Here is a 17,350-nt window from a genome sequence, read left to right as displayed (position 1 = left end):
AGAATTATCAATGCTTTTTATTTTACCCATCTGTGTTACTTAATTTTATTGATAACACATGTGTTGCTTTGCATTAAAGAAGGCCTAAATATTTAGGCCTTCTTTAATGCAAATAATGTAAATGTTTATAATGAAAAATTCAAATACAAGAAAGAATATTAAAATGAATCCCACATACACGTCACCCAGATTAAACAATGATCAAGATTTTGCCATATTTGCCCCCTCTCTCCCTTTTTCCTTTCTTTCCTTTCATTCCTTTACCAGTATCTTACCCCTGCTGGTTCTTGTGTCTTCCTGACCTGACCCATTAGTTCTTGACAGCTTCCTTGCTTTCCAGTACAGCAAGATGTCCCAGACTCCTCTTAATTTCCTGCCACAGGCCTGAAATCAGCCTGTCTTTCAAGGTGCTCTGTTTCCTTTCAGCGGGTGAAAAATTATTTTAAGAAATAAAGGTATAAGCTAACAACAACAACAAGATGCCCCTAAAATAAAAAGAAGGGCACCTGGATATAAACTCCATGAAATATGTGTAAAAGCTCTAAGGAAAATTATAAAGTTTTATAAGACATACACAAAAGGTTTGAAAAAGTCAAGGCACATGTCACCCTAAACACGTATTCACGTTGTTTACAAATATTTTATTCTATATAAGCTTTTAGTTTAACTCAAATAGGATTTCATTACAATGGGAAAAGGATTAAGAAATGCATATGAAGAAAGAGAACGCATAGGTTGATTCTGAAAAGTACAAAAGGCAACTTACACCATTTGACAAAAAGTACTCACATTATGGTAGTCTTTAAAACCAGGAGGAAGAAAAACATCAAAAAGATACCACCAAACATGAAATGATGCCTCACCTCACTATTAAAAACATGGAAATTCAATCAGGCTAATAACTTGAATAGCAGTGAGTCACCTTCACTTGCTCAGGTAGTAGATAAGAACCATGTTTGACCACAGGACAGGGTTTTTAAAACAGGCAAGTATAAGCAAATACTATTCAGCATCAGGGAAACTGAGAACAAATAATCCTAACAATGTGTCAATTCTGATGCATTGTTTTCAGGATCATTCTCTTCTGACTACTGTTGATGGACAGTGAGTGGACATGCGATTCACACTGGGCCAGATCCATTTCTTCGGAAATTTAAACTTGGGTTAAGGAAGGTGGTCTCTCTCAAAACAAGCTGAGGCTGAAATCTACAAAACTGAGCAGCTGTAGGGGCCCCCGGGTTCAAATGCCCTTGAGCAAGACCCCACATGATAGCCTTCTGCTTTCTGAGTGGTTGATGCCAGTAGGAGTACTATGCAATCAGAGTTGACCTGAGATATCTTATTTGCATTCATTTGCCTCTTGCTTTTATTCCAATCAGAAATTGTTTATTCAATACCTCATTTGAATACACAGTATATAAATAAGCTCTGTGGCTTCACAGCCTGCCATCCTTCTTTTCTCAAGGTAGATAATGGCTGTGTCTCCTATCTCCCAGTCTTTCTCTAAGTTTACTGTCATGTCCAAGAAAGGCTCCAAGAAGCTATCCTCAAGATGAAAAGAAAGGCAAGAAGCACCAGAGATGTCACAGACAGTGCTGCGGTTTGCCCCAACCCTCGCATCTCTATGGAAGCCATGTGAATACTGAACTCGTTTGTGACCTTTGAGTACATCACCGGTGAGTCAACCTACTTGGCTCATTACAACAGACTCTTCACTATCCTCTACAGCAGCGGTCCCCAACCTTTTTGGCACCAGGGACCGGTTTCAAGGAAGACAATTTTTCCATGGACGGTGGTGGGGGGAGGGGTGGTTTCAGGATGATTCAAGTGCATTACCTTTATTGTGCACTTTATTTCTATTATTACATTGAAATATATAATGAAATAATTATACAACCCACCATAATGCAGAATCAGTGGGAGCCCTGAGCTTGTTTTCACTTGTCACTCACTGATAGGGTTTTGATATGAGTCTGCAAGCAATTGACTTATTATGGTCTCTGTGCAGTGAAACCTCTCTGCTAATGATGATCTGTATTTGCTGCCGTTCCCCAGCGCTGGCATCACCGCCTCAGCTCCACCTCAGATCACCAGGCATTAGATTCCCATAAGGAGTGCGCAATCTAGATCTCTCGAATGCGTAGTTCAGAGTACGGTGCATGCTCCTATGAGAATCTAACGACACTGCTGATCTGACAGGAGGCGGAGCTCAGGCGGTAATGCGAGTGATGGGGAGCAGCTGTAAATACAGATGAAGCTTCGCTTGCTTGCCCGCCACTCGCCTCCTGCTGTGTGGCCCGGTTCCTAACAGGCCATGACCCGTACCGGTCCACGGTCCAGGGCTTGGGGACCCCTGCTCTACAGGGAATTCCAGAGAACTAATGCCTGTTGATGACTGGGGAACCAGCCAAGCACGCTGTGTGCAAGGCACTACGCCTCGTCACCAAGTACAACAGCTACAAGAGAGCATTTTTTAGGACACCAACATCTGAAACCAGAGGCTCTTTTCAGAGCCACTCACACTTTCAGTTTATGAGCGATAGTCTATTGAGATTTCATTTGTTATGGATTTGGGACTCTTTGATTTAAAAAAAATGTGTTTTTTTTTTTTCAATAAGCTTTCTAACTTGGAACAATTTTAGATTTACATAAAAGTTGTAAAGGCAGTTCCCATATACCTCACCATTTCCTCTGTTGTCAACATTTATGCATTTGTCACAACCTAGGAAATAACACTGGTACTTTACTGTGAATTAAACTCTAAACTTTGGGTTTCATTAGATTTTCCCTAATGCTCTTTGTCTGTTCCAGGATCCAATCCAAAATACAGCTGACTCTTGAACAACTCGGGGTTTGAACTGTGCGCGTATACTTATACGCAGATACTTTTCAATAGTAAATACTACAGTGCTATACAGTCTGTGGTTGAATATGTGGATGTGGAAGAACCTTGAATATGGAATCCGACTATAAGGAATATGCTGATTAAACCCGTGTCATGTTGTACTTGACATTTTCTTGTAATGTCTCCTTAACTGCTCTGGGCTGACAGTTTCTCAGAATTTCCTTGTTTTCGATGAACTTGATAATTTTGAGGACTCATATTCTTTAGAATGTTCCTAACTTGTATTTGTCTGACGTTTTTCTCATGTTTAGACTGAGATTATGTGTTGCTGGGAGGAAGACCAGAGAAGTGAATTGCCCTTCTCAACACATCATATTAATGGCACATGCAAACCACGTGGTTTATCACTGATGATCTTAACACTGATCATTTGCGGTAGTGTTTGCCCGTTTTCTCTACTGTAAAGTCACTCCTGTTTTCCCCTGCCTTTCCATACTCCACTTTGGTAAGTCTGGGGAGTTAAGTTCCAGCTGCTTGATGGGGGAACATCTATATAAATGATTTGAAATTCTTCTGTTTAGAAGATTTTTCACATATCCCTCATTTAGTCAATCACTTACATCAGCATTCTCAGATTTTAAATTTTCACATTTTAGTTTTTAATGCCATGTTCTAAACATAATCTAATTTTGTTCAATATATCTGTACAATTTCCTTTCAGTTTTCGAAATTTTCCCGTCCTTCTGTGCCCTTCTTAATCACATGCCTTATCTATGTACATTAATTCAAAACATGGTTGGCTTTTTCGTAACTCGATTGCTCAACATATTACGTAGTTTACTTTCATCTTTTAATTTCTTACAGAACTCTATACTTCGTGCCTGCTTCTGTATGTCTTATGTGTTTAGCTCTCACGTGTCTAACAATGACTTTAAAAGAATAACCAGCGACACTTTCTCCTTGAGATAAGGCAAACTGCTGAATTTTCTGTAACTTTATGACAGCCTACCTGTTCATTTGCTTTCCAATTTTTCTTGGTGTTTATAATACAGATCAAATGAAACCATTTGAAAGATCTGACAAAAACTCCCTAATAATTCCAATTATGGTATACCATGTCACATTCCTACCTCTAGTGAGACACTAGTGTCCCTCCCCTACATGTGCCACTTAGGTTTTTGATGGACATTACATTTAAGAAACATTTTCTAAGCACGTGTTAAACCACAGGCATCGCGAATACTTATCAAAATGAGCCTTAAAAAGGGTATTAGAATGCTGAAGCTTTGCTCTTTTTCTCTCACCCGATAGGCATCTTGAAGGCCCATGAACTTGCCCTTCAGTAATAAAAAAAGCTGCAAAGAACCTCACGTGCTAGAATCAACATGATAAAGTTACGGTTAACGGATCTTTTCGGCGGCCTACTTTTGGAATACGTCACAATCACAGACCCAGACAGCCCAGGCACAGCCCTCAATGATAATTTAAGTGGCTCTGAAAAGAGCCTTTGGTATCTTCCTTCACCAGACGTTTAGATTGCTCAACGGTAACCTCCACTTGGATTACTTGCCCTACACTTTGTGATGGTGGCTCTCGGTCTTCCTGGGCAGCAGCACGGCGTGGATGTTCGTCAAGACACCACCCTGAGTGATAATCACACCACCCAGCAAATTGTTGAGCTCCTCATCATTACGGACTGCTAGCTGCAACTGGCAGGGGATAATGCGTCTTCTTGTCACGGCAGACATTGCCCGCCAACTCCAAGATTTGAGCCGTTATGGACTCCAACACCGCTGCCAAATACACAGGCAAACCAGCCGCAAGGCGCTCGGCATAGTTAGTCTTGCAGAGCAGACGATAGATCCGACCAACCGGAAACTGCAAGCCTGCTCTGAATGAGCGAGATTTACCTTTACCGTAGGCTTTACCACCTTGTTTACCACGCCCACACATATCTTTAACGAGAAACCGCGACGCCAATATGGTGATCTGTAACACCTACGACTGGGCATATTTATAGTCTGACGGTAGGGTGTGCTTTGCTTTCTGATTGGCTGATGGCCATCTATCCAATCAGAAATGCTCACGGGAATCACCTCATTTACATACACGAGAGTCCCAGATATCCAATCAGATACTGGCCTCTCCACACGTCACTTGAGCGCTGCCCCTATAAATACCACCCTTTCCAGCGAGGGTCTGTCTTCGTTTTCTTGGCGTTGGTGGGAGCTGTTAGAACTGTTAACGGCATAGAGCTTAACACTAGGTATGCCAGATCAGGCTTCAAGAAGTATTGCTGTTTCTAAGAAAGGATTTAAGAAAGCCATAACAAAGACTCAAAGGAAAGAAGAAAGAAAGTACAAGAGATGCAGGAAAGAGAGTTATTCGATTTATATCTACAAAGTGTTGAAGCAAGTACACCCGGACACCGGTATCTCATCGAAAGCCATGAGTATTATGAATTCCTTCGTTGCTGATGTTTTCGAGCGTATTGCAAACGAGGCCTCCCGCTTGGCTCACTACAATAAGCGATCGACTATTACGTCCAGGGAGATTCAAACGGCCGTGCGCCTGTTGCTGCCAGGAGAGCTGGCTAAGCACGCTGTGTCCGAGGGCACGAAGGCTGTAGCAAAGTACACTACCTCCCTGTAAACTTGCAAAGTGTAAGCAGGCTCCAGTTACAACCCAAAGGCTCTTTTCAGAGCCAGTCATGTTTCTGAAAGAGCTGTGGACTCAACGTAAGTAGGATACTTACGTTATAAACTTTACTACTTAGCTGCCGTTTGTAATTTAGTGACTGCCTTTCTACTGTATAGAAGCCCCCATGAGGCTCCAACGGTCTTCAGAAATCAACTGCAGCAAAAGAAATTCTTCAGAATGCTTTTTACAGGAAAGTTTATGGTTAATACATATAGAAAGTGTTCTTAGAGTGAAGGAGCTGTAAAGTATAAAAGACGCATTTGTCTCTATAAATGACTGAAAATTCTATAAAGAGCCTGAAGGTGTGGAGAGATCTTGTAAAGTACATTATCCTGGTTTTTTTCTACTTCTGTATCTGAAAAGTTTGGATTCTGTAGGCCAGCGAAGTTGTTTCAAAGCTCGAGTGGTTTGAGGTCCTCAACTTGGGGTCCTTTTGCCCTGGTGACCTACGTTGTCCAGGGCACGTTGATCTGGGATGGGGGAATATTGCTCTCTGTCTCACCGGAAGCCAGCAATCTGGCTAACCACAATTGACTAGAAAACAGTAACTCAAACTCCTTTTTTGTTTTTTTCTATAAATAACGGTGTGATCATTTGTGGGTGTTTTGTATGATGAATCATTTAAATAGGTGTTGGTGTCCTGTATTACTGAACTACCTGGACTCCACTCAGCAGATAAGCATTAAACATCAGTGGCAACAATCATGGATCAGAGCCCAGGCTCCAAGGCCCTGCAGTCTCACTGCTCTTCTCCCGACCCTGGCATTACACCCTCATGCTGGTCACAGTTCCAAGTGTTCACTCAGGTCAAAGTAGTGGTAGGAAGACAGTCTATCTCCCTGGGTTTCCAATTGAGAGCAAATGAAGAGGACTTCCTCTCAAGTCCCTTCTCTAGAATTGAGCTTAGTCCCACATGCTGCTTGAGTCATTCATCTGCAGGGAAATTGGGACAATGTGATTGATGTGGACCAGTTTACTTAATATGTGTGGCACATTTATTACATTTAGCTCTAGGTATTTTGTTTTCATTTCCAGAAATAGTGTATTTCCCAATTCATATCTTCCAGCATCTTGTTTTATATGAAAGTACTGATTTTTGTACATTTTTATATCTTATTATATCTTACTGAATTGACTGATTTTTGCATTGGTTTTCTGATATAATTCTGTTGGGTTTTACATGTTTCCAATGATGTCTGAAAATAGCAAACATTTCACTGCTTCCTTTCAATTTAGTTCACTTCTAATTCCTTTCACCTGATTTCAGTGCCGCATACCTTCATATCAATGTTAAATAGGGTGGCTATTCTTGTTTTATCCTTCACTTTGCTGAAGATCTACACTATTCCTCATTAGCTATATCATACAATGACGAAGAATGCTATGTCTGCTTTATTGAGAATTGTTAAGAATGCATGTTGAAATTTATAAAATGCCTTTTGAGCATCTCTGAAGAATGAGCATAGGCCTTCCCTCTTTATGTATATTATGATGAGTTATTTAAATAAACTTCTTAATAGTCACCTTTGCATTTTTTTATATAACCCCCTGCTTGGGCATCGTATGTTACTCATTTAATGTTCTGTTGAACTCTGGTTGCCAATGGATCATTTACAATTTATACTTCAATATTATAAATTAAATTGATCTCTTTTCCCTTTTTTGTGTGTGCACTGATGTTCAGGTTCTGGTACAAATTTTTATTCAATTCATAAAAATAATATGGAGGATAGATGTCCTTTTAATACTCTGGAAGTGTTTGAACAGCATTGGAATTCCCGTTTCTTTAAAACTTTGGTAAACTTCCTTTTTAAAACAATTTGTACTTGGTGCCCTTTTTCAGATGACAGTTCTTTGACAATTATCTTTATTTTTCTTTAATGAATTTTTTCTATTTAGAGTTGCTAATAATTTGTAATAAGTTTTGGTAAATTATATTTTTCAAGACAATTTTTTAAAGATATTCTCTTAGAGATCAGCAAATTGGTCTCTAATGATTTTAACCTCCGCTGTCTTTGTAACTACAGCTCCTTTATTATTCTAAATTTTGTACTTGTGTCTTCTGATTTTTCACAAACCACAATGGTTATTGGTTAATCTTTTATTTTTTAAGTGTGTTTATTTATTTGCTATTTCTTTACTCTTGCATTTAGTTTTACTGTTTTCTTTTTCCTAATTATTTTTTTCCATTTTCCATTATTTAGCCTTTCTGCTTCCACTAGTTCACTTTATTTTTGTTTTTCCTAGCTTCTTTAGTGGGATGCTAACTTTATAGCGACAGTCTTTACATTGCACAGTTTTGATATAAATGAATTTCAGTTACCACAGTTTAGTTAAATAACACCACTTGCCCGAAAACACAGTTCAAAGGTCATTGCATGGTGAGTCATTGCATAAACTACAAAATTCACTGCTCGCTTTTAGTTCACAAGTCACTGCACAAATAACACATATACACTGTGATCAGTGACCTAATCGTGTCACTTATTTTAAAATTCGTTGGCCAAAATTTGTTGGCATGGTTACTGCACATGTTATTCAGTTTATTCAAAAAGAGAAAGCATGTAGTTTAGTTGCCTCCTTGTCTTCCAGTGATAAACTCACATGACAAAAATCAAGTCAAGAGGGATTTGGCCAAGAAGATGAAAGTACAGCAAGACAAGAGAAAGTAATAACCCTGGAAGCAGAATTTGAATCGAAGGTAAATAGAGCTATTGAAGTAACAGTTGACCGGGGAAATGTTGACACTGTTGCTATGAAGAGACTAGCTATGCAAACCAGAGGAACTCAGTAAAGGCCAACTGATATAAATGTAGAAAATGGTTGTGATGAAAAGGAAGAAGTTCCAAAGAAAGTGACACTGGCAAAATACTTCATATTAAACGAATTCTCAGAGATATTTCATGGCATTAAAAATGCAAAGGATGAAATATTGGAAGCTAATCCAAACTTAGAAAGAAACATGACAATTCCCCAAAGCATAGGAAGGACACTCACTCTGTATCATAAGTTGCATGATAAGAAAAAAAATCAAGCACCATTCAACTATTTTTGGTAAGTTTTTAAAAAAGAAATGACACTAATTCTCATTGTTTTAATATTTAAAATTACAATGTCCTTAATATTAGTTTTTCACTTCCCTTTATATTTATGATAGATGGTGAGTTTTTAATGTTTTGATAAAAAATTTTAAAGATCATGGAACAATCATGACTTTTCCCATTGATTATTAAGACTGCTTTGCATAGTCACTTTTAAGATTTCACACTACCTGAAGGACTGCCTGCATTTACACTTTCTAATTTATTAATGTAAACAGCATTTAAATCTATCATTTTTCCTTTGGGCCATGCTTCACTTTATTCCCACAAGTTCTGTATATATTCTGAATTTTCATTAATGTGAAAGAGGTGCTAGGAAAAGCAGATTCCTTCACTTCCTATTAGGAACCTGGAAATCACTGTTATCGACCAGCAAAGCAGCTGGTCAAACTCTCCTTCCATCAGAGATGCAGACCAAATGCAGACCAAGGACCCAGCTTTACGGAACTTGGAGGGACAAACACAGGACGTTGGGATGGGTTTGCAACCTTCAAAGACTTTAATGATGTCAGAGAAATAAGAGTAAACTTTTAATCCAAGACAATTCATGAAAGCAGAGAAAACACAGGTTTTTTTGTTTTTAGGTTAAAGTGCTTAAGAAAGGTGCTGTTTGTCCACCCACATCTCAATCCCTAAGTCATAAAGGACTGGCAAAACAGAATTTTCTGAGAAAAGGGCCACAGCAAAGTTAGGACTCTGCTTTAAATATGATAAGGTTTGGTTTGGGAACTGGGGAAAGCAGATCCTTTAGGTGCTACCCTCCCTAAGCTACATCTGGCTGTTAACTTCACCCTAAAATCATTGCAATGGTTACGCATTGGGATTTGCCATGGAAGCAGGGGAGATATTTGCTGTCTTTCCCTGATTCTAGGCTGTGGTTTTGTTGTGCCACAGAACAGAGAACATAATGGATGCCAGTAAGATGAGGGCTGGAAAAAGGGCAGAGCAACTAGGCCTGTTTAGAAACCCAGATGCTGTAATTACCCAAAAGCCACCACAGTGCCTCTGAATTCAGAAAAGAAGAGGGCTGGTGTAGCCCTCAAAAAAGAGACTTTCTATTCTCATCTCAGATGGGTCCCTGAGGTCTACAGGGCAAGGGAAACCCTCTCAAGGAGCAGGGCCAGAGGAAGCTAGATCACACCAAGCCCTTACTGCATCGTTCCGGCAGGTGGACATTGCTAGCTCTTCAGTGCAGGGCTGGTCATAGACAAGTGGCTGCATTTTGTTATTTCTCCTTATTTTGTTTTCCAAAAAGGTTTTAAAAAATTGTTCTTTTTTCTTCACTCTTCAAACATTCACTGATAGAGAGAGAGAGAGAGAAAGAGAGTGTGTGTGTTTGTGTGTGTAAGAGAGGAGGTCCTTACTCTCACTGTTTCCTTTCTAGTTTAGTGAGGCAGATATAAACACACAAGGTCACTTTAGCTGATTATGAATGAGAGAGATAATAAGGTGCCTAAGGAAAGCTTTGTATTGTCTGTAATTTACTCTAAAATACTTCTATCCAGATAGTGTGATGTAAATTTTGTGTGAGTCAATGTTAAGGTAAACCTTAGGATCTGTGAAATGTAGTAGGTTGAGTGTCCTGAAAAAGGACATGTCCAAGTCTTAACCCCTGGCACCTATGAATGTGACCCTTGTTTGGAAATAGGGTGTAGTTAAGAATCTTGAAATGAGATCATCCTGGATTTAGGGTATACTTATAAGAGAAGGGAGAGGGGCATCAGAGATGCAAAGCAGAGGACCATATGAAAACTGAGGCAGGCAGAGATTGGAGTGATGCAGCTGCAAGCCACGGAACACCGAAGATTGCCAGCTGCCGCCAGAAGCCAGGTAAGGCATAGAATAGATTCTCCCTCAGCGCCTCCACAAGGAATCAACCCTACTGACACTGTGGTTTTGGACTTCTTGGCCTCCAAAACAGTGCAAGAATATATTTCTGTTTTACGCCAACCAGTTTTCGGTAACTTGTTGCAGCAGCCCTAGGAAACTAATAAATGGACTTTTCTAATGAGGAATTCACTCTCCAGAAAAGGTTAGTCATCATTTAACCCCCTACAAGTTCTTTTCACCCACTACAAGTTCTTTAGCTCTTCATCTCCAATCACACTAGAGGGCTGATGGTTAGCAGAAGTAATGTGAGAAATTGTTTCAGTGATAAAAACAATAATCATCAAGATGTGTGTTTCCAGCAGACACACATGCATGAATTGAGTGGGATGCCCTAGTAACCCCAGTATCCTGTGGCTGTAGAATTGGCATCCTGATGAAGCAATCAGTCTAACAGCCAAGGAAGATTCAGTTATCTGCTCCCAACTGGATTATTAGTGGAATTCTGCCATCTGATTTTTATATCATCTGTCTCTAGTCTACTTTATATGTAAGGTATTTGCTGGAATCCTTAAACAGGGGCTCTTAGCTTTTATTGTATTATGGATTTCTTTGAAAGTCTAGTTGATCCTATATACATCTTCTTAAAATAAATTTCTAAGTACATAAAGTAAAATATGAATTTTAATAATAAAACAATACCAGGTTGAAACAGTTTTAAAAATATTGTTTGATACAGTAATATTTGTGCTTCTTTGTGCTTCAAATAGCAAGATCAAAATTATAATATTCTGAGGTTGGGATGAGCATAAACAATATTTTGATATATCTGGTTAAGTGCTAGGACTATAACTATGGTTTTCATTGGCAATAAAGTCACAGGTATAGCTAATGTGACTGGTCTATTTGCTATAGTCAAAACTGAAAGAAATACTAACTTTCAGTTAATGGTTAGTGACAATATTGTTTTATCTAAGATTACTTTGTCAGTTGTGTGGAGAGTGGATTTTAGAAAGAAAACATTAGGAGCAGTGAGTCTAGTTAGAGACAGTAACCCAGGCGAGAGATGATGGGGGCTTGGACAAAAATGTTGGCAGTGGAGATGACAAAAGAAGTCAGATAATAATAAAATATTTAGGAAATAAAATCTCCATATGTTGTCAAAAGATTGAAATGGAGGTTGAACAGAGGCACTATCAAGGAAAAAATACATTTCTGGCTTGGACAACCATGTGATTGGGGTGGCCCCATGGATATAGGGAACATTGGAATTTGAAAACAGGTCTGTCAGGATACATTGGAAACCCTTGTGGAGAGAAATGTTTAGAGATGCATGAGCACCATCAGGGTGGTAATATTAAGTAAGCAGTTACTGGTCTGCAGTTCATGGAGAGCCCTGGACTGCAGATATAATTCGTGAATCATCTGCTGTAGGTATTTACAGCAAGGGTATGACTTAGGTTGCCTAGAGAAAGAGTTCAGTGCTACAGTGTCCAATATGGTGGCCACTAGCCAGATGTGGTTACTGAGCACTTGAAATGTTGCATGAGATATGCTGTAAGTATAAAATAAACATTGAATTTCAAAGTCCTAATTTTTTAAAATGTAAATTATTATAATTTAACCCTTATTACACATTGACATTTTAGATAAACTGGACTAAACAAAATATTTGATTCAAATTCATTTCACTTTTTTTTTATGCTGTGTGGGTACTGGAACGTTTAACGTGACATATGTGATCAGTATTTGTGGCTTGCATTATATTTCTACCAGACATTTGTGAAATTAAAAACTTCTGCTAGGATACTGTAAAAATAGACCACAGACCAGGAGAAAATATTTTCAAATCATTTATCTGAAACGGGACTTGTGTCCAAGAAAATAGAATGCTTGTAACTAAACAATAAGAAAATAACCCAATTAAAGAATAGGCAAAAGAACTGGACAGACACTTCACCAAAAAAATTTACAGATGGGGGTTTCCCTGGTGGCGCAGTGGTTGGGAGTCCGCCTGCCGATGCGGGGGACATGGGTTCGTGCCCCGGTCCGGGAAAATCCCACATGCCGCGGAGCAGCTGAGCCCGTGAGCCATGGCCGCTGGGCTTGCGCGTCCGGAGCCTGGGCTCCGCAACGGGAGAGGCCGCAACAGTGAGAGGCCCGCGTACAGCAAAAAAAAAAAAAAAATTTACAGATGGTAAATTAGCATACCAAAAGATCCTCAATGTCATTTATTAGGAAAATGCAAATTAAAACAATGAGATATTAAACATCGATTAGAATGGATAACATCCAAAATATTGTACATTACCAAATGCTGAGGAGGACATGGAGCAACGGGAACACATTCATTGTTGGTAGTAATGCAGAATGGCACAGCCACTTTCGAAGACAGTTTGACAGTTTCTTATAAAGCTAAACGTACTGTTGAGCCTACCATCCAGCAGCTGTGCTCCTGGTAATACTTACCCAACTGATTTGAAAACTTCTGTCCACACAAAAACTTGCATGTGAATAGTTATATAACAACTACAGCTAAAAAGTGGAAGCAACTAAGATCCCTTCGTTAGATGAATGGATAGACAAACTGTGGTTTATGCATACAATGGAATACTAGTCAACCATTAAAAGGAACAAGCTCTTAATTCACATAACAAAATGGGTGAATCTAAACACCTACTGCTAAGGCAAAAACCAGCATGGAAAAACTGCTTGCTTTTCAACTCAAGAGTTGACAAGGATTTGGGAGCTATACAGACAACTGCTGTTTCACAAGATCTTATGGGGGCAGCTGGGACCCCTGCTTGGAGATGATGCCTCCCCTCCCAGACAATGTGGCACAGATGCCCCATCTGTTAACTCCTTGGATGATTCCCAGTTAAGATATTCAGAGGTTCTTGTAGGGCCTGTTTCTGTGCAGAAATGTAGGGCACTTTTTTTTTTTCCTGTGGAGTTTTAGTACACATATCTACCAAATGATACCAAAGTTTTTTTTAACTGTAAGGTAGACACACATGAGCACGAAATCTTGTTATTAAAAGGGAAGAATGAAAAATATAAATTAACGAATTGAGTCCAGCTAAACTACTGGTTTGTGGGAAGTAGTAATTTGATCTTTTTTAATGTTAATTTCAGTGTCATTTGTCACTTTTTAATGCTTGTCTGCTAAGAGTCCAGACGATCGTGACAGAGTAGATCTTCCACCCAAAGTCCCTTGACTTGATAAACACCCAGTCCAGTAATATAGGACACAAACACCAATTTAATTATCTTCTCATAAAACAAAATGCAAGTGATCCTATTATAACTTGGAAGAAAAGTAACACCCCCCAAAAATTCAGTCAGCGTTACTTCTGTTTGCCAGTCAGTTGTGGTTAGCCAGATTGTGTGACTCCAATATGGCAAGACCTCCACTCCCCAATATCACGCTGTTTTTAACAGCCTAGTTTAGACACCCCAATAATGTACAGATGACATCACCAGACCAAGGAACTATTGGACTCGAAATCTCAGCAGATGTAGGGCACCTAACCTGATCTATAGAATTCTCACACACTACAGAAAATGTAGACCGGAAGCAAAACAGCCTTAACACTCCCATGCTGAGCTTGCCTATGTTGTCTTTCCACAGCTTCAGTTCCCTTTCAGTCTCTTGATAGAAAGTACTTAAAACAGGACATAACCCAGAGAAGAGCAAGCCACGTTTCTCATGGCACTCGACCCACCCTCTCTTAAGACAGACTTAAAGGAGCTCTGTTCAACTCAAGAGAGCTCTATTCTTTGATATGCTTAAGAGATCCGGGATTTCACCTGAAATCATTGTTTAATAGTCACGTGAGACGGACGAGTTATCTACGTATTTCTTAACCACACTAAAGGCAGCAAAGTGAATCTGACAGTTACTAGCATAACAGCTATAGCTCACTCTAAGAGTAAGCCTGCCCACACACACTGAGCAGCCAAGTAAAAAGCCTACAACTCTCTAGAAAGTTAAGTGGCTCTTAAAAGAGCCTTTGGGTTACAAAAGTCTGAATTTCTTTACTTGGAACTACTGTATTTACTGACAGCCTTGGTGCCCTCGGACACTGCGTGCTTGGCCAACTCCCCAGGAAGCAGCAAGCGCACTGCTGTCTGGATCTCCCTGGATGTGACGGTCGAACACTTGTTGTAACGCACCAGGCGGGACGCCTCTGCTGCAATGCGCTCAAACATATCACTAACAAGTGAATTCATAATACTCATAGCCTTCGAAGAAATACCAGTATCCGGATGAACTTGTTTCAGTACTTTATAGATATAAACTGAATAGCTCTCTTTGCGATATCTCTTGCGCTTTTTCTCCTCCTTTTTCTGAGTTTTAGTCACGGCTTTCTTATAGCCTTTCATGGAACTAGCACTGCTCTTAGAACTCTGCTCCGGCATGTCTAACCTACAGTTTTAAAACAGAAAACCAGCGGCAGTTGTTCTGCTGAAGCGTGATATTTATATGCGCGGAGTTCAGAAGACGTATTGGGCAGCTCACATCTGATTGGATAATGGATAGTGACGTGTATGTAAATGAGGTGATTCCAGTATGGTTCTCTGATTGGATATAAGGGTATCAGCCAATCAAATAGTAAATCACAACCCACCGTGAGACTATAAATAGACCCCGTACCTGTCCTAACGGTATTTGTTTCCGTTATAACAGATTAGTTTCTTATAGTAATGTCTAGACGTGGCAAGCACGTACTAAGGCCAAATCTCGTTCGTACAGAGCCGGCCTGCAGTTCCCTGTGGGCCGAGTCCACCACCTTCTCCGCAAGGGCAATTACGTCGAGCGGATTGGGGCCGGCACACTGGTTTACCTGGCAGCGGTGCTGGAGTACCTGACGGCCGAGGTCCTGGAGCTGGCGGGCAATGCGACCCATGACAACAAGAAGATGCGCATCATCCCGCGTCACCTGCAGTTGGCCATCCGTAATGACGAAGAGCTCAATAAGCTGTTGGGCGGTGTGACCATCGCTCAGGGCGGTGTCCTACCCAGCATCCAGGCAGTGCTGCTGCCCAGGAAGACCGAGAGCCACCACCACAAGGTTCAGTGCAAGTAACACTTCACAAGTTGCAAAGCCAAGTGAGTAACCTGAATGTCTAAAGGAGAAAAGCCCCAAGCTGAAACCAAAGCCACTCACAATTACTGAGAAACAGCTTAGGTTTAGAAAGAGACTACAGAGCAGTAATTGGTACCAAAAAAGAACTCACCACAACTAACGCTAACAGAACTCTGAACTCTGAAAAGTATGTAGCTCCGGTGACACCCCTGAAACAGTTTAACTTCATAAAAATTTTCCCAACGAAACTCGTGAACTTGGGTGTAAATTTTTTTACATTTCAGAGTAGATAGAGCAAACATCCTAGCGGGCTCCTGGCGGGATGGGGGTGGGGTTGGAGGAGATGCCATTCTCCTTGGGGAAAGAAGCAAATTTAGGATTGTTCTGACAATGAACACAATTCCCAAGAAAGAATTAAGACGCATGATCTTTAGGGAGGATAAAGTTAGACTAAACGAGTGGATTAAAAGCAAAGACTGGTGAAGTTGCAGCTTTTGGCTTAACTCATGTTTGGAGAGTATGTCAACAGAATGTCAGCCAAGCAGCTAGCAAGTCAGTATGCATCACGGCTTCTTGTTCTCTCAAGTGCTTTCTAGCAAGGGATTTCCAAGAGTTCTAGGATGGTTCCATATCCTGAAATCTCTAAGCATGACATGTTAAGCCAAAAGATAAAAGACATACTTGACAGCTAACTACATGAAAAACAAACAGGTTGATAGTGTGTAGGATAAATCTCAAACAAAATGTACCATTTTAGTGGTAAAATACTATCAGTATTAGAGTGGGTAAGTAATGTGACAAGGCAGCTTTCTACCACCAATTATTCAGGAATAGTAGGCACTGAATTCAACAGATTTAACCACTGAAAATGAAGCAAAATATTTTGTTGATCTTTTAGCACTGCCTAGGAGTAAACACCCACAGAGACAACTGACAAATAAGAAAGCAGCCAAATACAAAATTTTTGTACGAAAATGAAAGCATCAAAAATTTCCAAACACAAAAATCTACATGTTTATAATTTAAAAATTCCTTAAACAGTTGCCAAGTTAAAATTTGAACACTACTCTTGTCTATAAACGTATACCCAAACCTATATATAGAATCGAAGTGTTCTAAAATTACAAAAACATAGTTTAAAAAAAACATTTAAAAATACTGATGAAATGTAAGAGTTTCTCGAAAAATATAAATTGCTTAAATTGAACCTAGAAAGCAGTGAGGACTAAGATAAATGGGAAAAAAAGTCGATGAGCTACCATCCTCTTAGATATTTAAGGAAAAGAGAAATCTATGGCTAAGGAAGTGGCTCCAGATTATGAAGAAATATGTATTTTTGAAGAAATATAAAATTTAATGAAAAAAGCATGCTACTAAGTGCAGTGCAATATGTTTTAAATAACCCATAAATCTCCATTAAATGTGAACTAACTTTGGCAGCCCATTAAAAAATTACCAAACAATGACAAATGGGGATCTAAGAATGTGAGGTTGTTTCAATGTTGAGTGAAAGCAAACAATTCACTTTATAAAGCCAAAGGGAAAAATAGTCTTGTTAAACTCAGAAGATGCTTAACATTTGCTAGTATGTTTAGTTGGATAGTTTTTGTTTCTTAGTGGAATAATAGTAGTTACTGTTAGACTTTTTATCTTTTTTTTTTTTTTTTTTTTTTTTTTTTTTGCGGTACACGGGCCTCTCACTGTTGTGGCCTCTCCCGTTGCGGAGCACAGGCTCCGGACACGCAGGCTCAGTGGCCATGGCTCACGGGCCCAGCCACTCCGCGGCA

The 17,350-nt window shown here is 39.7% G+C and overlaps 4 protein-coding genes and 1 pseudogene across 4 annotated transcripts in view; 2 read left to right on the top strand and 3 right to left on the bottom strand.

Annotated features, from left to right (window-relative positions):
- SLC17A1 (solute carrier family 17 member 1) overlaps positions 1-17,350 on the bottom strand; it is a 226,120-nt gene that overhangs the window by 91,383 nt on the left and 117,387 nt on the right. The window lies entirely within an intron of this gene.
- Positions 191-5,036, bottom strand: LOC117202677 (histone H2A type 1-A-like; annotated as a pseudogene).
- On the top strand, positions 5,042-5,790 carry LOC101281250 (histone H2B type 1-A). Its single transcript, XM_049693696.1, has one exon. It carries the CDS (start codon positions 5,114-5,116, stop codon positions 5,495-5,497), a length of 384 nt encoding a protein of 127 aa, XP_049549653.1. The 5' UTR covers positions 5,042-5,113; the 3' UTR covers positions 5,498-5,790.
- Positions 14,464-14,949, bottom strand: LOC101284925 (histone H2B type 1-A-like). The gene has a single exon (XM_049693697.1). The coding sequence runs from the start codon at positions 14,893-14,895 to the stop codon at positions 14,512-14,514; it is 384 nt and encodes a 127-aa protein (XP_049549654.1). The 5' UTR covers positions 14,896-14,949; the 3' UTR covers positions 14,464-14,511.
- LOC101281000 (histone H2A type 1-A-like) lies at positions 15,009-16,263 on the top strand. The gene is made up of 2 exons (XM_012534328.3): positions 15,009-15,044; positions 15,189-16,263. Exons 1-2 carry the CDS (start codon positions 15,009-15,011, stop codon positions 15,561-15,563), a joined length of 411 nt encoding a protein of 136 aa, XP_012389782.1. The 3' UTR covers positions 15,564-16,263.

Source organism: Orcinus orca, chromosome 10, assembly GCF_937001465.1.
Source record: "Orcinus orca chromosome 10, mOrcOrc1.1, whole genome shotgun sequence".
NCBI lineage: Eukaryota > Metazoa > Chordata > Mammalia > Artiodactyla > Delphinidae > Orcinus > Orcinus orca.
This window is presented reverse-complemented; position numbering and strand designations above follow the sequence as displayed.